This window comes from Drosophila teissieri, chromosome 3L, assembly GCF_016746235.2.
Source record: "Drosophila teissieri strain GT53w chromosome 3L, Prin_Dtei_1.1, whole genome shotgun sequence".
In the NCBI taxonomy this organism is placed as follows: Eukaryota; Metazoa; Arthropoda; class Insecta; order Diptera; family Drosophilidae; genus Drosophila; species Drosophila teissieri.
Genome location: NC_053031.1, coordinates 17,340,727 through 17,361,556, shown reverse-complemented (window position 1 = coordinate 17,361,556; position 20,830 = coordinate 17,340,727). Strand labels below are relative to the sequence as shown.

Sequence of the window (20,830 nt, the reverse complement as noted above, 5' to 3'; positions counted from 1 at the left end):
AAAACCAACTCGGGAAGAATAAATTATTAACGAGCGATAATTCATTTTAAATTTCACATACGCAACGTTGTCTTGACGCTGTAGAAAATATTAATAATACGCAACGTTGTTCTTTGTAACTCAGTCCACTGCTGCATAGTGTATTTTACATCGATAATCCATTTATATAATATTTATAAATGACAAGCTGACAACTCCAAATACTGTTTATTGACTATCTAGTTTTTTCATAACTTTTATACCCAATTACCACTTCAAGCCCACTTCTCACCCCAACTAACGCCATAACTAGTATACATATTTCGCAAAATTTGTATGACAACTCTTATTATTAATAGGCGTTAAAAGAGCTTGCAAAAAGCAAGCAGAGTGATGGGAGAAGGGGTAATGTATCAATGTCGCATTGCTTATCGGTCATTGAACTTGGCTAGTATTAGCATTTATTGTTGGCAAAACCAAAATTTTTGGCAAATCAATTGGCTACGCGCAACATGAGCAACTTAATAAGTAAGATATTAATAAACACAAACTGTCAGGCTGGCCAGCAAGTCAGCAACTCAGCGACGTGCAGCTGTCAAAATTCGTAGACTTGAAAGTCGGTATGGCGATCGGTGAAGTGGGGGACTAACTCGTGCCTCGTTCAATTTTTCGGTAGCTCAATCAAATTATGAACAAAAAAACAACCGACGGACAGCCGCAGCACCAACAAGAAGGCACAACAAGCTTGCAAATTATTTACAATTTATATGCACACAATCTACAAGCTGGTGACTACAAAATATCTCTGCGCAGTTCGAGCCAAGGAACCTTCAACTGCGGTCTAGCTCAGCGCTGATTTTGGCCAGATTTCACTGTACTGCCCTTGCCACTGTTTGCTAAACGTTCTCTAAGGTTGCTGGGAAAGTCTGTGGAATGCCGATCGCAGGTCGGGGACCCAAGTCAAGGCCCACTCAATTTACATCCACCAAGGGCTTGGAAAATGCAAATGAAAGTAGTTCAATAATTTGCAATCAAGTGCACTCGATTATTATTATCTTTTTTTTGATTTACACAAGCAATAAACATCATCTTAAAGCTACTTGACCGAACATTGATGTAATTGATTATTAGTACGAATAAAATTATTACACACAACCTTTACTCGTCTGTTCGTGGTCGAATTCTGATCAGGTGAAAAGTTACGATGAGCTCTGACTTAGTAACAGGGCAGTATGCAGATTGTTGATTAAGATTAGGAATTAACATTCCAAGTATGATGACTGAAGTGTTCTGTGTTATAGGTATACTTTCTAAAAGAACAGGTGCTAAGACTTAAAGGCTTATTTCATTAATTAAGTTAGCTTCAAACCATACTGTTAATTTGCAGTACCAACATGTTATCAGCTTAGTATAAAGTCAGTATGTAGATTGATTGTGTTATTTATTATATTTCTAATTTATTAATTTATTATAAATATAATTAACCTTCTGGCATTAGTATACTTTCTCAAAGAACTGGCGCTTATGTGATTAAAAGCTTATTTTATTAATGATGTTAGGAATATGTTAAAATGTAAGTATAATAATGTCCAAGAAACGAATCATAATAAAACCTCATAAGTGAGACCATGCCTTTATGTTAAATATTTAAGAATTTATATAAACTAGTGTTCTTGGGAGCACAGGACATGCTGCTACTAATTGTGTTTACTACTGCCAAACTTCTAGTATGTTAGTTTTATAAAATTATGTATATTACTTAATTATTACCATAAAAAAAATTATTTGCATATCATTAATGTATGGCTTTAGTTATTAGGTATTTTTATAAATATTTGTATCTATAAATAACCTTTAAAACACTTAGAAGTTTCGAGGACCAACAAGTTTCTTTTATTAGAATAACCTCCCTTTGATATAATTATGTTTGATAAACTTTTACTATATTTGGCCGGCAGCTGCAAAGCACACACATTAATGGAATAATGATGCATTAAATGAAAAATTTGTTTTTATTATTTCGAGACTTGTTACATTTTAAAGCGTTAAATGGCGAACATATTGTGAGCACTTATTTCGCTGTTGCTATTAATTTTGCATTTGCCGCCTGGCTTCCTGCTCTTTGTTCGGGGTTACGTCCGTCCGGCTAATGGCCAATTTCAATTCTTTATAGACCATTAGGAGAGCACCCAGGCAGTGGTAACAGTGGTAACAAGTATAACAACTCATTTAATGGGCATTACTCATCTGCGTATACTTGATATGGCCACGCTCCGCGACCTTGGAAAGCGGAGGCGGTGTGGCAGAGCCAGGTGGTTGAACAAAAAAACACAGAAAAGAAAATAATACCCATAACCAAACCAGATCCGGAGGGCTGGACACGCATCGCGGAACTGAAGTCGGAAATTGGCCTTTGTCTTTGATTTATTACGAAATCTTCGCGCTAATTGCCCTCGGAATGTAATCCACTTCCCATTTCCAGACTTCCTAGTTTCAATTAGACTTCAATTGTGCAGCCAAGCGACCGATCCATTAGTTGGTCACAGGGTCAGCGATTCTATTCCCACGCCAACGCGTTCCACCGCTTTAGCCCACTATTTTGCATTCATTAATGGGACAATCTCCGGTTTGGTTCGGTTCAGTTGGGTTATCTAATGAATGCGAAACCCCTGGCAGCCGACTTGCCGGATCATTTGGCTTATATAAATAAACATTGGAGCCAAGTTCAAGACGATAATTGTCTAAAATGAAAATAAAAAAGGCGCGAGCCAGTTCGTGAGCACATCTGGACTGTGTTTCCATCACTCACCCACCAGCGGGCTCTTAATTCTCGACCTGTCAGCCAGATCTAGTCAATCAATTGGCTTAGAGAACGTTCCGATCCCCATTTGGCTGGCGGTAATTTAGCTGACTTGGCCAAAAGGGTTAAGTGCGATGGCAAAATGGCAAAATGGCAAAATGGTAAAATGGCAAAATAGCAAATCATGGTAATTATGAACGGGCCGTGCCACTTGCGAAATTAGTCGACTTGGCAAACGCTACGTGCATTAATTGTGCGGTCACATAAATCGGACCAAGAGGGCGGGAATCCAGGGGGCGTTCAGCAGGTGGCGGTGTAACTGCAGCTGCTGCCCGATGAGTTCAAAGCTACACTGGGCTACATAACTCAATATCTATAATATGCATTCGTACGCTATCCCAACTCAACACCGCAGGCCAGTGTCTAATGCCTCAATTGCGAATTCGAATTTCAAATATGTGTCATTTGCGGGCGCAACAATTTTCCTCATCTCCATATACAAATGTACAAAACTTTTTGCCGGATTTTTACAACTGCTGAGTTATGAATGCAAATGCTAATGCAACGGCTGGCGATAAATCCCCCGACTAATATATATCTATATATATCCATCTGACTATCGATGTAGTGCATCGGCAACAGATGTAAAATACTCGTACTAAAAAAAAGGCACAAGAGAATCTACAAATTAGACACGATTTTTTTCAGCTGGCGAACACGATTCTAGACTCACATATGCAAGGCAAACGGAATGACAACTTTTAGATACAATATTGAGTATATACTCGTATATACACAGATATCCATCTGTATGCATATCAGAGCGGTCGAGATGAGGCTGCATTTAATTAAGCAGCAGCCGTAGGTGATAATCAGCAGCTTACCCTTTCTGCTAATTGGACTTAAATTGCAGCATTGCAGCCCACAGAGTCAAACCCGATCTTTGGTGGCCTTGTCTAGGGCTCAGAGCTCACAGCTCACAGCTGTGCACACAATCTGGTCGAGATTTATGGCCATACGCTATAGTCACCGCCGATCTGTCTCTCGTTCTCGAGCGGAACAGCTGGCAGCGTTTATCGCCACTCAGAAGCGTGTGACACGCCTCCTCCTGCCACCGCCCCCGAAAGCACCCACCATCCAACCACCCCACCAAATTGCATATCAATCATTCGGATGCAATTGACCCTGGCAGCTGATCAGCTGGCAATTGGCCCATTCGGAATGCATTCGATTCCATTTGATTACTTTGTGCGCTTTTTTTCGGCCAATGATTCAGCACATCTGGCGCCAGCGAAAATTTATGCAAAATATATACACATCAAATATTTCAAATATGTTGACTGCCTTTGATTTCGGTATGGAATTCTCAGGCCAATTCGTTGGAAACTGCGAAATGCGCAAACCGCAAATAAAATTTGCAAAAAACAGCAATCAATTTTAGTAAGAAAACGCAACTGGCGCCAGTTTTTTGTTTACAAATTAATACACTGCTAATTGGAAGGGATAGTGCAAGAGACTGGGAATCTCTTTATTTATTTTTAATTGCTGTTTAATACGTTTTTAAATTAAAGTTAATCGTATTTAAATTACACATTATTTTGAAAAATAGCAAACAGATTAATTTATAAAATATATACGCTTGAAATAGTTTCTCGATTTTATGGGAACTTAATTCTAATTTTAGCACAATTTTATAGTGTACTACCTAACTTACCTTTATTCAACTATCAAATTTCTTCCTGGTCTTGCTTTATTTAAATTTTTTGTTATTGCTGCGGTTGACTTCTGAGCCTGCGTGACTTTTGTTGACTGCTTGTATAAAATTGGTCAATGAACGCGTTTGTTTATGAAAATGAGTTCGAGTCTGGTTTTATTGCCACTCTTTGTTAGATCAACTCAAGCTACTAAGATGTGTATTTCTTTATTTTTGCTTAATGCATTTTGGGGTTTATTAAGTTTGAAGTTCTTCTTATTGGGCGTCACTCGTTTCCTAGGTTTATTTGCATTTGCCTGACGGATTTGATGAAGAATTCTTAAAAACACACACGAGCGAGAAGTCTTTGGGTGGAAATTGTTTTGAAACTTTGATTTTTTTCGTTTTTACGGAGACTGAAAGGTGTGGGACTCCCGATGCCGGACAACGCCAACTGACAACTGTCAACCCAAAACAAACATTTATCGCTCGACAAAAGCCTCGACCGCCGAGCAGACGGTACATCAATTTTTCATTTAATTTAAATTTAAATTCAACTTAGGCTACTCAGTTGCTGTGTTCAATTGTCGGGACAGGCGCAACGAATGCTCTTCGCCTTGCATTCCATTCGCGGTGACGTGGCTGCGATCTTTTGGGCTGCTCATTATCTCTGGGGCAGCTGCCAGGTCACGTAACACACGAAAATAAGTTCTGCCCGGGACAAAAATCAATTTTACGTGCCAAAACTCATCGATGCCGATGGCTTGTACTCGCCTCAAGATGGGCGGACCGAGGGCGAGTGGGCGTGGCCCGGCGACAATTATAGTTCATTTAGGTAGCGCGGTGGCATTTGTATGCCGCCGAGCTGGGTTACTGGAAATTTGGTGCCGAGGCACGAGAAAGGTCGAAAAGTTCGTTGCCTAAGTCTTTTGATTTTCGTCAGGTGCTTTTCGCATTACCGGAAGCACTCGTTAACTGATGAGCAACTGCGGCAGTTGGATGTTCCCAGTGAAGTGCTACTGCCGATCGTGACCACAGGCGGTAAAATCATATGATTGGCTGGTGAATTATTTAAGGTGCATTCGCAAACATTTAATATGATTTGTTTAACTCGAAAATGCTCGGAGTGACTAAAATAAACTTTTTGACAAATGAGATTTGGGCCTTTATAAGCGTATACCTCATAAAATAAATTGAGGTAGGTTTGGGTATTAGACTCAAAACTTTAACAATCATCACATCATAATAGAAAAATGTGCTGCTGATGAAATAGTGCAATTTTAAGGTACAAATATTCTATATCGTTGGCATAAAAAAGATTTAATTCCTTTGAGGGAACTGAAATAATTATAGGGCAGCATTTAGCAATTCTAAGTAATAACAGGCCATAATAAATAAAAGATTTACATTGTATTTATGTGATGATTAAGTGGTTATTGGCTTTGGTAAATATATACTAAGTTCTTCAGCCAGGTCATGATTGTTTCCAAAGAACTTAACTTCAAGAGTGACTAATTTTTGTTGGGTGATTCACAGACCGCATTCAAATCCGAAACTTATTCAATCAGCATCAATCAACTTCTGTTCTAATTTGCCACTTGAAAGGATCTGAGCTGCGATTATTGATAATTCGCCACTCCATTAATTATTAGAAAGATTACGCTGCAAAATGGTCATAGAATTATATAAACCAATTCGAGTGTGAATACTTTGGCCTAGGTGACTACGTGCCCAGGGTTTGAAATCAAGTCAAAAACTGGAAAACCCCAAGTCAGCCAGCCAATGATCATTCATAAATTTTGTTTTAACGATAGCGGAGCAATAACAAAAGGAAATACAAATAATATAATTAATTAAACTTTTATGCGAAATCTAACAGCAAACTGATGCCAAAATGGCAGCAGAAACGGTAGCCATAAACATAGACAGATGGTAGATCATTTCATACCGAAAGTCATTGATAAGCAGAATATATTTTTGAGGCACGATACGACAGTTAAATATTTCGTTTTCTACACCAAAACTTCCTGTAATGGTGACATTGAAGCACTATTTAAAAATCTGGGTAATTGTGTCTGTCGTCGCCATTATGCTTGAAAATTATTGTTCACTTGAAATGGGTTTTTGGGGTTCTAGAAAACGAAAACAAAACTGACCGAAGGTTTTCCGCGGCTCATTTCACATTCTAAGCTGTCAGCGTTGTCATTGCGTTTATTAAGTGCTCTTCCACAAGTCAGTAAACCTGACCTGGAAAATTATGTGAAGCGCTTTTTGAAATCAACGTATTGATTGATAACTTTTTGTTCATCAGCAATGCGGAACCAAGGCAACGGAGGTAATCCATGGAGATTCTCGCCTGGAGGAGTAACACGGCGCCCAAATCCCAGTCCCTGGTTAATTCATCGATTGCTGACAGGCCAACAAATGATGGCTAACTCAAAGTTCGCACAAATCAAACAACTATCAATCATTCGAGCACACGAACAAATTCGGGTATTTTGTCACAAAAACAAAGCAATTTACTAATTAATGGTTTCTGTCGTCGAGTGGCAGAGTTCACGAATGTAAAACGCTCGGGAAGGGGAGGTGGAGCCCCAGGTGAATGCGCGACTTGACCCGGAAATGACCAACAGTTACGCCCAAAAACCGAGGGGTTAAAGCATACTTATGCCCCCAAATGCTGCGAAGAATAGTTGGAAGTGGCAGTTGAAAAGAATATTCATATACTATTCATGTTATTAAGCTATTCAGAATGCCCTGGGGAGGAAATTAAAACCCTTATAAATCCTACCTGGGAAGCTAATTACTTTAAATATATATGTTGTCATGGTTAAAAATACTAAAAGTGTTATTCCACAAGGCTTGTTGCAAATAGTTTATATGATGAATAGTTCAAAACTAAAATAAGGCATTTATTTATCTATTGTGGGTTACAATTCTTAGACTTTAACTTTGGCTCATGATTGATTTAATCAAAATAACGTAAGTTATAAATAGACAATACGTGAATAATCGTAATGTTTCTAAAGCCCAAAGCAAATATTAACTAAATTTGGCTTTTAATGGTCTTAATTTCGGAAAGCTCTTATCCGTAGTTAAATGTCTTTCATCACATCTAGCCGCAAATCTCCTCATGCTCAAAGTTCAAACATCTTATTGAATATTATTTCATGCTTTGTGTAGTTCTGCGTATTTATTTGTTCTTGGATTGGTTTTGTTTTTTCCAATGTCTCGCGTATTGTTCATTAATCGCTGCAAAGTGATGCTGGCAGAAATTTGTTCTTTGTTGTTAATGATATTGTCAGTGGGAGCTGGTGCCAAAAACACATATGGCAAGCTGCGGATACGAGTATATATAGCATGTCATGGCAGCATCAGGTGTATTATTGATTCTTGCGTTTGATGTTTTTATGGCATAATAAAAAGCATTAAATAGCATTACAGAGGAATTTCGATCAATACCTCGGGTTTCCGCCGCGTGGAAGAGGTCACTGGAGGATGTTTCCAGGTATTCCACGGGGAATTTTAAATTTTTGCCGTTGAATCTTCTTTGCGGTCGCTTGGAACCCACTGACAGATTAATTTCATCTGTTTTTTCATTGGCATTTATTTTTAGTTCACTATTGTTTGCGGCGCGCTGATCATTAGAGATTATTTTTAGAACTGCGGGCATTAAGTACGCCGAAAATAAGTCTCGATTCAGAGTGAAGATTTGCCATTTATAAAATGTAAAGACATAATGGCAACCAATTAGCCGGAGTTTGCCTGCCCACTTCCGCTTCTGGCCAAGTCCATTATGCCGAAACGGATCCATCTGGCTAGAACTTCGCCTGTTTGGGTCAAGTACTCGGCCTCAAAGTGCTGAAATTGTTTTAATTAAATTTATTGCTCACAAGGCGGGAGGCTCATTAAAAGTCATTGGCAGGCGTGATGTGATTAATCGAGCGTTGAGATTCGGTTGACAAAATTGATGACTTCTGAACGAGATTCAATCGCTCGAATTCGCTTACGTGGGTGGTCCCAATCAATCCCGTCGCATAAATCATTCTACTTTCAATTCTGAGTCGCGTTGAACTGCGACTGCCCAGGCAGAAGCATTGGCCACGGCATTCAAGAAAAAACTTACAACAGTTAGTTGGTCAATGGGTTATTATGATAATGAACTCAATTGCCGCTGCTCGGAGCTTTGTTGTAATTTGCCTGGCCTTGGGACATGGCTAGAAGATTTCACAGCCGAAAGAGAGAATAGATGGCGCACACAAAGACCGCGGAACGCGATTATTACGATGATTACGATGATTATCATTATCGCGGTGGCCGCAGAAGAAGCACACAGCTGGCCGGAGGTCATCGCGGTTGGGAAAATCAGGCTTACAAGAGCAGGCAATTACACAGCCACACCGAAAAATATTTCGGTTTTCTAAAGATTCAATAGGTTTTCATTTAGGGTGTTTTCCATTTAATTCAGGGGATAACATTAGTTTTGGCTGAAAGAATTCCAAATCGCCATGGAAACATCTTCAGTCCACTAAGTTTTTTTAATTATATAAAAAATATCTTAAGCTGAGTTGTATTTCTGTTATTTATATCAACGCAACCATCGGGCTTGCAATTAAATCATGTCATGTAAATGGTGTCCCTCGTATAACTTTCGAAGTAGAACCATTGTGTATACTTTTCTCAGTGCATCGACAAAAGTGAAGCGGCGTCAGGTTGTTTTTTCAGCGTGAGCTCCCCAGCAGTAGCAGTGGCCAACAGTGATAAGAATCGCGTTGGCTAATTAAAAGCGACCACGAGGCGTATGAGTAATCGGCAGTCAGTCGGCCAGTCAGCCAGAGTGCGCTCAAAGTGATTTATGTGAACTCACTTCTGATTTGAACTTCAGGCGAGCTCTTCAGGCGAGTTCAAGTACGCATGGCCAACAATTTGTATTTGGCCGAAGGCGAGACGCATAAGAAGCCAATTGCCCAAAAGCACTTGCCATTCCACGAAAATGTCCAACCAACCGAAGCAACTATACCCAATCTATTGTCTATTAATAAACAAATTTTCCATTCCTCTGGCACTTAAATGGATATCGTTTTATAAAGTGACCTAAGGAACCAAAATGTTCGTTATTGTAAAACTTCGAAGGTGACTACGGTGCTATTTACAAAAGGCTGCACATCATTTGATAAGAAATATCAATTACAGCATATACTTGATTCTGGAATTCAGTTTTGCTTAAAAAATGCAATGCCATTGCTGATCTACCCCTAATGATAGGGCATCGTTTGGCTACTGTACTTGTTCATTGATTGCGCTTCGGGCAGAAATCAATCAGCAAGGCAAACAGTAAAACAGTAACAAAAGGCATTAGAGCTGACCTTCCTTGGAATCGAAATTTTATGTGCGCGAACTTGAGACATTGGAAGTAATTACTGTCAAAGCGGAATCCGCAACGGAATTGAAATTCGCGACAAAGTGCCTCGAAAAAGTTTAACGACTCACGCAAGTTTCTGGCCACAATTAGGCTTAACGAGTGAAGCAATGGATCGATATCTGGATTTGTTTTGCAGAGATAAGCCGGTAGGTAATTGCCATGTTTTGAATTAATTGTCGAAGAGATTGCCCGAGGGGTTCTATATATGCGAGATTTGGTAAATTAAAATCAGCAGGGGCAACTGGAATTATGCTTGAAGTGCAGAGCTTTAAATTCCAAATTGTTCAGATCACTAAATTCTTCTTGTCACTGGATTTAGTTCAGTTTCAAAACTAAGTTAAAAGCTTAATTAACGCATTGTCTGCTTTAATACAAACATGAACATATGTATGTATGTACTTATGTTGGTTTTTTTATTTGATGGTAAAACGTAATACAATATTAAATTGTATGTAATAATTGCCTAAATCCTAAATTAGAATTTTTTTTATTAAGTTTGAATAATCTATTAATTAAGTAAACTCTTATAAACTTAATACGTATCCTTTTTGCTCAATGTCTTAACTAAATTTCTTACCGTTAAAAGCCGTAGAGTCTGGCAACGCTGGTCATTCAAATAAGCATTCATTCAAATAAGCAACAATGGTGTATTTTGGTATATCAGTATTTTTGAGTTTGGTTGGGTTTTGACTCTAATCGAATCATGTTTTCTTTCCTTTGTAATAGATACGAATATTTGGAAAAACTGCGAAAAGTTACTTTCCCTCAATACAGTTTCTACCAATGTGACCCGCTAGCTGTGCGTTGCAAAGCTACATTAATTAAAGGCGTTATTTGGTATACTGGGGAATAAGAGGTGGGCACACTGCTCGTCAAATTTTGTTGTTTTCATTCAACAAATTCCCTGCCATCAAAACGAAAAAAGTTTAAATTCTATCAAAATTTTAAGAGGATTTCGATTGAGGCCGATCTGGTTTGCCAAGCACCATGCCCGCGGTTGAGGAGTCACAAATAATAAAGTATCTATCGAAGGTAAGGCCCGTCTATGAGTCATCCGCCCATTCTCTGAGATTTTGGGTTTGTCTTTCTTCTGCACGAAACGCAATTAACGATATAATGGATTTAATTGCAGTATAAGTACGTGGGTGCCACCAAGAAGGACGTGGTGGACGTGGTCACATCGTACCGCAGCTTGACCTACGACCTGCAGAGGTTCGGTAAGCATCAGCTGATAACAGCTTCCAAGCTGGCCAAATGCATATGTATGCACATATATAATTTATACATTTTATTTTAGTGTTTAACGATGGCAGCTCAAAGGAATTGTTCACCATACAGGGCACTATTCCCGTGGTCTACAAAAGTAATTCATTATATTATAAATACCTCTTGATAATGCAAGATAATGAATGTTTTTTTTCACTTACTACCAGATAACACGTACTACATTCCTATTTGTATATGGTTGATGGACACTCATCCGCAGAATGCACCCATGTGTTTTGTCAAACCCACTCCCACCATGCAGATAAAGGTCTCTATGTATGTGGATCACAATGGAAAGGTCTATTTACCCTACCTGCACGACTGGCAGCCGAACTCCTCCGACCTTCTCTCGCTCATCCAGGTGATGATCGTCACCTTCGGAGAACATCCGCCGGTGTACTCAAAGCCTAAGGAACAAATCGCAGCACCATATCCCACGAACTGTGAGTGAGAAGTTCTATATAACATATATAGTTAAAAAGAAACTTTAATTTTTGTCTCGCCTAAAATGCTCGATTTCATTGTGCTTAATACTTTCCAAATATTTATGTTACAAACTTTATAAACATTTATAATTTCTCCAGCTTATATGCCTGGCGGACCTGGTGGCAGCAACTCGTTTCTGCCTTATCCTACAGCTGGCGGAGCTGGTGGCGGCAACTTTCCACCGTATCCCACAGGATCCAACTTCGGACCGTATCCCCCGACACCCGCTGGTCCAGCTGGCGGATCCGGCTATCCGCCATACATGAATTTCCCGCAACCAACAGCGGGTGGTTACCCACCAGCAGCGGGATATGTAAGTTGTTGATCAAAATCCCAGAACTGCTTGTTATAGTTTTCTTCTTTTCAGAACCCCTCTAATCCCAGTTCCACGGGCACTATTACCGAGGAGCACATCAAAGCATCACTCATTAGCGCTGTCGAAGACAAGCTGCGCCGCCGAATCCAAGAGAAGGTTAATCAGTATCATGCGGAGATCGAAACTCTCAATCGCACCAAACAGGAGTTGGTCGAGGGCAGTTCCAAAATCGATGCCATTATATCGCGTCTCGAGCGCGAGCAGGTTGATTTGCAAAAGAACATAAGTGTACTAAAGGATAAGGAGCAGGAGCTGGAAAAGAGCTTAGAAACTCTGGAAAGCGCCGAGGCCATTAACCCCGACGAAGCAGTGACCACCACAGCGCCTCTATACCGACAGTAAGTTGAATGTTAACTCGAACAGCATCATATACCGCCCACAAACACCTCCCAAGATTAGCGTGTGGCTTTTACATACCTTTATGCTGAAGTCTAAATACTTATTTCACTTGCAGGCTACTCAATGCCTATGCCGACGAAGCGGCCACCGAGGATGCCATCTATTACCTGGGAGAGGGTCTCCGTGGAGGTGTCATCGACCTGGAGACCTTCCTCAAGCACGTACGCCAGCTCTCCCGGAAACAGTTCATCCTGCGGGCCACAATGCAGAAGTGCAGACAAAAGGCTGGTCTAGCCGGATAGAAGAGCCATGATTTCTTTCGATGGGGTAGTGCGAGCACGTGTAGACGATTTATATGTTAGCATAAAATATATTCGAAATTGTTTTAAGAGCAAATTGAATCTTTAAAATTGGAATTACAATACACCTTAATAAAACGAAGGCCTCATGTATGATTACGCCCACGATCAGATCTTCAGTTTATTTCTATGCGGAATGGTCTTTTATCTCATACGTAAATACCGACGGTTAGAAGTAGGAAAACGATACCGAATCCCAGGAAAATGGAGGCACACAGGCTAATCAGCAGTTCCTTTATTAAGGTGCTCTCCTTCGAGCTTTTCCGGGACACCACGAAGATGAAGAACCAGGCGGTGAAGAAGGTTCCGATGACCAAGAGAACGGTAGCAAGGTGGGGGAAAACGGCCGGGTTCACGGGCGAAACGTAGCGCTGCATCACGTCCATTCTAAAAGTACGACGATCCAGTTAAGCTATTAATTCAACACACTTGCGGCACACTTACATTGTATTTTAGCTCTAATTACTTCTTGTTATTTTTTAACGCAAATTGTACGTGGCCCGGCAGCTAGGGTTGCTTCTCTTGTTATCGTTATCGGTGGCACCCACAATCGATTGATAGCTTACAAGTATCGAAACACAAGAGCTATTTTAGCTATTAGAGCTATTAAATTTACCATTTAACATTTAAACATTTAAGTGATAAAAAAATAACTGGCTAGGAAATTTAATTTTTTTATGTCATGTTAATAATGCTTTACAGTAAGTGTTAATTTGAATACTGAATCTAACTCAAATGTTATTTTTTGCTCTTGGTGTTGTGCGTATTTTTTTATTTTATTAAAAATGTGCCACTATTCGGAAATAAAAGAATTATTATGTCAGATTTCTAGCAATGGCACCCAATATGTTTACTATTCGATAGCCACATTTCCGATAGCCAAAGTGCCATCACTGCCTCGATTACCTTCTCTTTCCAGTTCGTCCATCACTGCCATCAACGTGCTCTCTTTCATTATATTACTTTTTATCAATGCGCAGGAAAAATAAATCAAAGGCAAAGGAAAACAAAGACGCGCAATATGAGTGATGTGAGTGTTGGCCCAAATACCTGTTATTAGTCCCATTGTCATTCCTTCTACTCCACAGCTTGAGGAGATGGACAGCGAACGGCTGAACGAGCTAGAATCTATTCTCTATGCCTCGATCCACTACAGCGATGGCACCGAGGAACACCACACTGCCATGGATCAACCTGCGAAGGAGTCACCCAGCGACCAGGATGCCAGGAGCATGCCACCGCCTCCACAGCAGAAGCATCCAATTCCCGGACATCGTTTCGTCAGCGGAACGCGAGTGATCAACAACAAGCAGAAACCACGCTACTGGATTGACGGAGAGGGAGCTGCGGGGCAGGGCCATGTAATGCGGGCAGAGGAGGAGCAGGCGACCACAAACAAAACAATGCCAGGTGAGTGTCAGTCAGTGGTAAATGGTATATAGTAACTAAACCCATAAGCTGGTACAGAAATAGTCCCAAAATCCTTAGCCATGAATGTTTTAAAAAATGGATTCACACAAAACAAATAACGTGAATTTTATACGAGTATTTATTTAATATAAATTATAGCTAATTAAGTGTTTGTATTGATTTCTTAATCATAAAAAGTTGATTAATTAGAATTTAGTTAGTTCTCACCTGAATAATAGCCATAAGTATTCTTAGCTAGTTATGGTACCGCTCCATTTCACAGTTTTTAAGAAGCCCCTTTCTTACTCTCGTCAGTGGGGATCAGACCAGCTTTTGGTCATTAGGCTGCTTAAATCCTTTTCAAAACTATTTGGTTGGCTTGCTTTCAAAATTCTCCATAACCTTCCAATGATGACCTGCTTCCTCAGTCGCGTTTTAAGCCTGGGCAGGTGCGGCCTGCAAGTCCTTCAAAGGCGGATGGGCCATATCAATCATTGCACCTTGGCCTTGGCCACAATCGACCTTGTCTGCATTGTTTGCCTGCTGCATTACCAACTGGCGCGGCATGGTCGAGATCTGTTTTTTTGGTGTGAGGAACTGAACCAACGGCTAGTGGAGTACATGCTATCCGCAATCGTACTGATGGCCAGCGTTAGTGTGCTGGGCTCCTGTGTGGATGGCTTTATCTTCTCCGCCTTGGTTCAGCGGAAATTAAGTCAGTTTGATATGCCGCGGCAGTTTTTTGAAGATCGTTACCGCAGGTTCGTGTTCATGCGGCTGGTCAGGCAACTAGAGCAGGCTCTCAAAGTGCAGGCTAAGCAGTCTGAGTTGGGCGAAAGGACGATGACGCCACTCGCAAATCTGTCCGAGGCTCAGCAGCTGATCACGGAGGCTATCGACGAGTTCCGCACAGCGGTGCGGATCCTACTGTGGCCCAATCGATCCGACCTGCTTGCGGAGGCGTTTGTCCTCTTCCACATAAGCGAATCGCAACTGTCGGATCTGACACTCCAAGGGTACAAGCTGAACGATGTCGATGGTGACGACATGTCCAATTCCCGTCTTAGTCATATGCTAAACCCACTCTGGTATTAAAATTGGTCTTCTAGTTCAGAAACTGCCTTTTCAATTGGTGCCAGGGATTTGGCTTAAAATAAAATGTTTGGTCTTCTTAAAGTCTTCTTAAAAATTAAATTTAATATGTATCGCATGGGAAATATGTTATATTATTAGTTTTAGATGTCCTGAAATATGAGATTCATATTTGGTAGCTGTACTAAGAATCACCGTATAATGTATGCTTCTTGTCTCTTAGCTACCGAAGAAGCTTCCTCTTCAACACCCAAGGATGTCGAGAAGCCGAAGGACAAAAGTCCTCTGCTGTCGCCCAAAAAAGGAATGCCTAATCAACCGAAAAAAGTAAACCAGCCATCGAATCAGCAGCACAATTCACAGGCCAAACAGCAGCAAACTGCGCATGCAAAGCAACAGCAAAATCAACAGACAAAGCAACAGCCTCAGGAACAGAAAAATGCGCAACAGAAACAGCAGCAGAGTCAAAAGCCAAAGCCGCAACAAAATCAGCAATCCAAGCAGCATCAAAACCAGCAGAAGAAGGCGACGCCAGTAGTACAAAAACCAAAACCACAGCCAACCGCACCCACCAAAGTGAACCACGAAGCCTACGAGGAGGAGCGCTTTGACCAGAGACTTCTAGTCGCCATCCCACCGAATTGCCCGCCCAAGAAGCAGAATAAGCCGCAGCAAAACAAGCAACAGCAGCAGCAAAGCAAACAGCAACCGAAAAAACAACAGCAGCCGCTGCAACAGAACAAACAGCAGCAGCAAACAGGTCCTGGACCCTTTGGCAAAGCCAATCGCAAGTTGGAGCAGATTCAGCGTCTGGCTGATAAGAAACAGAAATCAAAGCAGGCTCAGTTGAATAAAAAACAGCGAAAGCAGCAATCTGCACCGGTGGAGTTTGTCAACCTGGCGGAAAGCAGCCGATCCTCCGATGACGATGATGTAGTTCTAGTACCAATTCCGCCAGCTCCTATCATCGATTTGGACACGAGCGACGGCGAGCAGACCTGTACCTCATCCCAATTGTTTCACGAGGAGAATGCAATGGACGCCACAGACGTGAAAATGGGTTTGTCTTGCATTACTGCACCCGAGGAGATGAGTGTTGTTGCTGGCAGTACCACGCCGTCCATGCATTCACCGTGTTGTTCCGTCATGTCCAGTGATGACTTCATAGTGCAGAAGGATACCACCCGCTTGTTGGCCGAACGTGAGAACGCCAATGATGAAGATCTCCTGGTGCTGACCGAGACGGCTATAAGGGAAGCTATTGGGGAGGAACCAAAAGATAAGGAAGTTGCGGAAAATACATCTGTGGATCAAGAACACGATCCTGCGGCTGATACCTCATCGGAATATGAATTTGTGCCTCCTTCGCGACTGGAGGAAATTAAGAAAAACTATCGCGTGGACGAGCAGCAATTCAGAGCTTTGGACGTCTACGAAAGTGAGTCTGACCTTACGGAAAGTGGCATTTACTCAAAGGCCAAAAGCAAGACCACGCCGACGATCATACGCAACGTAGATTCGTCATCGGGGAGCTCTTCGGTCGAGGAGGTAGTGGAGTCTAGTGTCCAAAAGACTAAGCGTTTGCGCAAACGCTCCAGTTCAACTAACAATCACAGCCAATCTGACCCAAACAACGACGATGGGTTGGATGATTCAGACAGCGAGGATGGCGTCCATTCTACTGGAGTTCCTGGCATAGCACGTGGTATGGCAGTGGAGCGGTGTAAGCGCAAGATCCGTAGAATCAGCACCAGACATAGCTCTGATGACAATTCGAAGAAGACTACACGTATCCAAAAACCCAAAGTTTCTACAATTCAGCATGCTAGCTCAGAATCCTCGTCTGAAGATGAACTGCCAAGTGCCAGGGAAATAGCCGAGCGACTACTTAATCAAGAGCAAGGACAAGGAAGAGAGCAGATACAAAAAGGAACTAGCGAAGCTATGGATACCGTTTCTATCGGATCCGATGCGGATTCCCAAGCAGAGGCTGAGTTTCGCGATGCCATGACTGATCGATTAACAGCAGTCTTCGAGCGTCTAGATGCCCAATCCAAAAAGAAGGAGGACGAGGAAAAAATGAATGCGAGTGGATATATATCGGATGAAGAAGACTCTAGAGACAAAAGTGCAGACACCACTGTGCGTTTCGAGGAGGATTTGGATGCTTCCAACGAGCTCGAAGAGGCGGATCCAGAAGAGGAAGATACAGACTTGCCAATCGAAGAGCAGCCCATACAAGTGGAGCATAATTTGCCAGAGCTAACAGACGAAAGCCTGCCAAAAAGCGGCGACCTCATTGGCTGGAACGGAGAGATGTGCAGCTTCTATAATGACAGTTGGAATGGGGAAAACTTCTCTGTTTACAAGCTCCAAAGAATGATGACAGGTGCTGTTGACTTATTAGTAATAAAAAAATACAGCTATTAACCTACTGTAATTGCAGCTCATCGCCAAGAGTGGAGGATCAACACTGCGGACAGATATCCGGTGGCACGACCCCGCTCCCATGCCAAGTGCACCAACTGCTTTGAGATGGGGCACGTTCGATCAAAGTGCCCGCGTCCCCGCAAGCCACTCGTTTGTTTTCTATGCGGAACTGTTGGTCATGCCGAGCCCCGGTGTCCCAATGCTATTTGTTTTGGGGTAGGTAACAACATTTACAACTCGAACCTAATAAACAACTCATTCTCCATCTTTAGTGCGGATCAAAGCAGGAAACTTACGTGCAGCAGTGCAACAAGTGCTCCTTTCATAGCCGCCTTGTCTGCCAACTGTGCAAAATGAGAGGACACGGCGTGGATCACTGTCCGGATAAGTGGCGTCGGTACCACTCTACGGTAATACACATTTATCATTCACTCTAGAAATCAATGCTATCTTAATTTTTTCTTTTCTAACAGACTCGATCAAACACTGATCTGGATACCAGGGTACAGTATAGAAACGTACAGTGCAGTTACTGCGCCGGACGCCATCCTTTTGAGAACTGCCGCCAGCGGATTGGTGACTTTCGTAGCACGAACTACACAAGCCAGATTGTGTCACACCAAAAGATATACAAGAATCGCGGTGGTCCTATCGGTAATCTTGGAGATTTGAGTGGCTTTTTTGATATTGAAACTCCCTTCCACTTTAAGTGGAATAAACCGAGCATGCCCAAAAATTGCTATTATGCTAAGTTCCTTGTGAATGCAAACTTGGCAAAAGTCCAGTCAGTCAAGAGAAAGTCAACCACTGCTTTAGCGGAGATTCCAGCAAAGATGTATACCCATGAATATGTGCCCAATGCTCAGGTGAAGGCGGCTCGAGGAGAGGTATCCGCTGGAACGGCGAAGAAATCGCTTACGAAGCAAAAGCCTGTGGTCGAGACAATCGCTGAGAACCGACCTGCAGTCGTTGAAGAGGAACAACCTGTAGAGGTGATACCGCTTGAGGTTCCACCTGAAAAGGAGCAACACAAAGAGGAACATCCTCAAGGCGAGCAGCTTGTGGAGGTACAGCCTGTTGTAAGCCAATCCGATAAGGAGCTACCCATGAATGACGCTGGTCAAGAAGATACATCGTCCTCCGTTCAGCGTGAAGAGATAACCACCAATTTCGACAATCCACAAAAGGAGGCTGGCCCAAGTAAAACACCTTTGGCGGCACCCCATGAGTTAGACTCGGATTCGAATTACAGTTTCTCCGAGCACTTTGAACTGCCTAGCTCGACAACCAGTGATGTCCAACCCATCAGCGAACTTCCGCTCGACCATCCCATGGCCTCTCTACCTGATGTCATACCGCTAAGTAGAGACGATTTTGAACTCTCCTCCAACTTCCAGGGAATTTCCATGTGTGTTAACTCCAGTAGCAGCAGTCGCCGCACTGACGACAATCCCGATCCGGATTCCAGTGAAGAACTGCCAGATGTTCCAAGCGAGGGCAAAATCATCATGGCGCGCGATCAATCCGAGTACCTGTTCAGTCCCGAGGGCCGAAATTTTCTGGCCGCAACCGCCAAACAGTGTCAAGTTAGCGTACGCATGGACTTTAAGGACTACGGCTATGTTCTGGTGATCTATGGCCTTAAAAAGCACCAAGAAGAGTTGCAACTGAAACTGCTTCGACGCAATCAGGAAGTCAAACGCAAGAGCATTGACTTCCAGAGCCAGAAACCTCCCAAACGAATCGATGTGCTAATCCGCTTTATCCGAGATGGAATCAACAGTCTTAACACCAATCTAGGAAACGCAAAGAGTCACTACATGCGCATCAAGGAGCTAGAGGAGATGAACACCAAAAACGGCTTTAAAATGGCAGAAAAGAAGCGGCGTCAGCTTAACATGATCCTCGTTGGCCAAGCGGGACTTCTGAATGGCAAAACACATCTCGATCAGTTGGTGGTCTTATTGCGTCGCCTGATTGATAACTTCTCGCCGGATGAGAACGCCACGGCACAAATGCGCAACGAGATCGAGGACCATTGGCGCATGATCTTCACGGCATATCCGCATCCGAATTACGACGCTTTGCTCAACAGTTATGGTCGACTGGATCAAAAGAATCGCCTGCCCTCGTTGCACCTAGATCCTGTGCTGCTGGGATTGCAGCAAAAGAAACCGCAGAGTCAGCCGCAATCGCCTAGTAAACGACCTCCATCGCCAACTCCTCCTCCACCATCTTGGCAGGACATGGCTCCGCCACCACCTCCAAAAATTTCGAAAAAGAAGCAACGTCAAGCTCTGGAACAACAGAAGCAGCAGCAGGAGGCTCAGCAGCAACAAAATCAACAACGCCAGCAGCAACAGCAACGTCTGCAGCAGCAACATCAAAACCAACAGCAACAACAGAAGCAACAGCAACAACGTCTGCAACAGCAACAACAACAGCAACGTGTGCAACAGCAACGTATACAGCAACAGCAGCAAAACAATCAGCAAAATCAGCAGCATCTTCAACGTCCGCAGATCAACCAGATGCCCTACAATAATCCCCAGCAACGATCGCGAGCCGATCTTCAGCTGCGCCAGACTCTCAATCCGGAGTGCGACCGTCTGTTGACTGAAATGGGTGAAAATCAACCTGGCAGCATCAACAAGGACGCCAACAAACCGTCCATGTTCTGGTCACGCGAAGCGCTCAAGTACCTCGATGATCTTTTCAAGATGACCTCCAATACGGAGACCGTAGAGCGGCTGAACCGAGTGCTTCAGCGATCGCAGCGTGGTCTGCTGTCGCACAACGATTACCGTGCGGTCATTCGACTGCATTCCCTAATGTGCAACTGAGGATTAGCCAAGGACATGGGGTTTCTTTCTGGGGGGTCACTTTCATTTTGTTTAACAAATGCCAACAGATTTCACAACGGGTATCTGAAAGATATTACCCAAAAACCGAATAAATACATAACTGACTATTTTGAAAAGAGCTCGAATTTTTGATTTTATTAGTTGAGTAAAAAGTTTCCAAGCAACTGTGTAAATGTATTAAGTATTAGAGTTCAATTTTTTCCGTTAAACATACACGAAACAAAAATATAGATTAAATAGTTACATTAGATAGGTATGTGTAGAAATATTATGGCATCTGAGAACCGAAGCCCAAATAAAAAACGGACTAACTT

At 42.3% G+C, this 20,830-nt stretch overlaps 5 protein-coding genes across 5 annotated transcripts in view; 3 read left to right on the top strand and 2 right to left on the bottom strand.

Annotated features, from left to right (window-relative positions):
* LOC122616174 (cell wall protein RBR3) overlaps positions 1-4,912 on the bottom strand; it is a 28,342-nt gene extending 23,430 nt beyond the window's left edge. Inside the window, exon 1 of the mRNA XM_043791525.1 lies at positions 4,494-4,912. The gene's annotated coding sequence lies outside the window, so the exon portion shown is untranslated. The remainder of the gene's footprint in view (positions 1-4,493) is intronic.
* Positions 4,913-10,761: 5,849 nt separating this feature from the next.
* LOC122616639 (tumor susceptibility gene 101 protein) lies at positions 10,762-12,831 on the top strand. The gene is made up of 7 exons (XM_043792171.1): positions 10,762-10,926; positions 11,027-11,111; positions 11,192-11,257; positions 11,328-11,603; positions 11,745-11,959; positions 12,014-12,360; positions 12,477-12,831. The coding sequence occupies exons 1-7, from the start codon at positions 10,882-10,884 to the stop codon at positions 12,661-12,663; spliced, it is 1,221 nt and encodes a 406-aa protein (XP_043648106.1). The 5' UTR covers positions 10,762-10,881; the 3' UTR covers positions 12,664-12,831.
* Positions 12,812-13,322, bottom strand: LOC122616640 (transmembrane protein 258). The gene is made up of 2 exons (XM_043792172.1): positions 13,165-13,322; positions 12,812-13,107 (listed from the first exon to the last, which is right to left on the bottom strand). Exon 2 carries the CDS (start codon positions 13,104-13,106, stop codon positions 12,870-12,872), a length of 237 nt encoding a protein of 78 aa, XP_043648107.1. The 5' UTR covers position 13,107; positions 13,165-13,322; the 3' UTR covers positions 12,812-12,869.
* Positions 13,323-13,616: 294 nt separating this feature from the next.
* Positions 13,617-20,794, top strand: LOC122616851. Its single transcript, XM_043792423.1, has 6 exons — positions 13,617-13,750; positions 13,809-14,130; positions 15,446-17,611; positions 17,669-17,868; positions 17,925-18,062; positions 18,126-20,794. The coding sequence occupies exons 1-6, from the start codon at positions 13,742-13,744 to the stop codon at positions 20,493-20,495; spliced, it is 5,205 nt and encodes a 1,734-aa protein (XP_043648358.1). The 5' UTR covers positions 13,617-13,741; the 3' UTR covers positions 20,496-20,794.
* Positions 14,462-15,245, top strand: LOC122616852. Its single transcript, XM_043792425.1, has one exon. The coding sequence runs from the start codon at positions 14,539-14,541 to the stop codon at positions 15,223-15,225; it is 687 nt and encodes a 228-aa protein (XP_043648360.1). The 5' UTR covers positions 14,462-14,538; the 3' UTR covers positions 15,226-15,245.
* Positions 20,795-20,830: the final 36 nt, after the last annotated feature.

Coding starts and splice junctions, on each gene's coding strand:
- LOC122616639 (XM_043792171.1), top strand. CDS start 10,882: ATGCCCGCGGTTGAGGAGTCACAAATAATAAAGTATCTATCGAAG. Junction 11,258..11,327: donor TATTCCCGTGGTCTACAAAA/GTAATTCATTAT, acceptor ACTTACTACCAG/ATAACACGTACTACATTCCT. Junction 12,361..12,476: donor ACAGCGCCTCTATACCGACA/GTAAGTTGAATG, acceptor TTTCACTTGCAG/GCTACTCAATGCCTATGCCG.
- LOC122616640 (XM_043792172.1), bottom strand. CDS start 13,106: ATGGACGTGATGCAGCGCTACGTTTCGCCCGTGAACCCGGCCGTTTTC.
- LOC122616851 (XM_043792423.1), top strand. Junction 17,612..17,668: donor GCTCCAAAGAATGATGACAG/GTGCTGTTGACT, acceptor CTGTAATTGCAG/CTCATCGCCAAGAGTGGAGG. Junction 18,063..18,125: donor GGCGTCGGTACCACTCTACG/GTAATACACATT, acceptor CTTTTCTAACAG/ACTCGATCAAACACTGATCT.
- LOC122616852 (XM_043792425.1), top strand. CDS start 14,539: ATGATGACCTGCTTCCTCAGTCGCGTTTTAAGCCTGGGCAGGTGCGGC.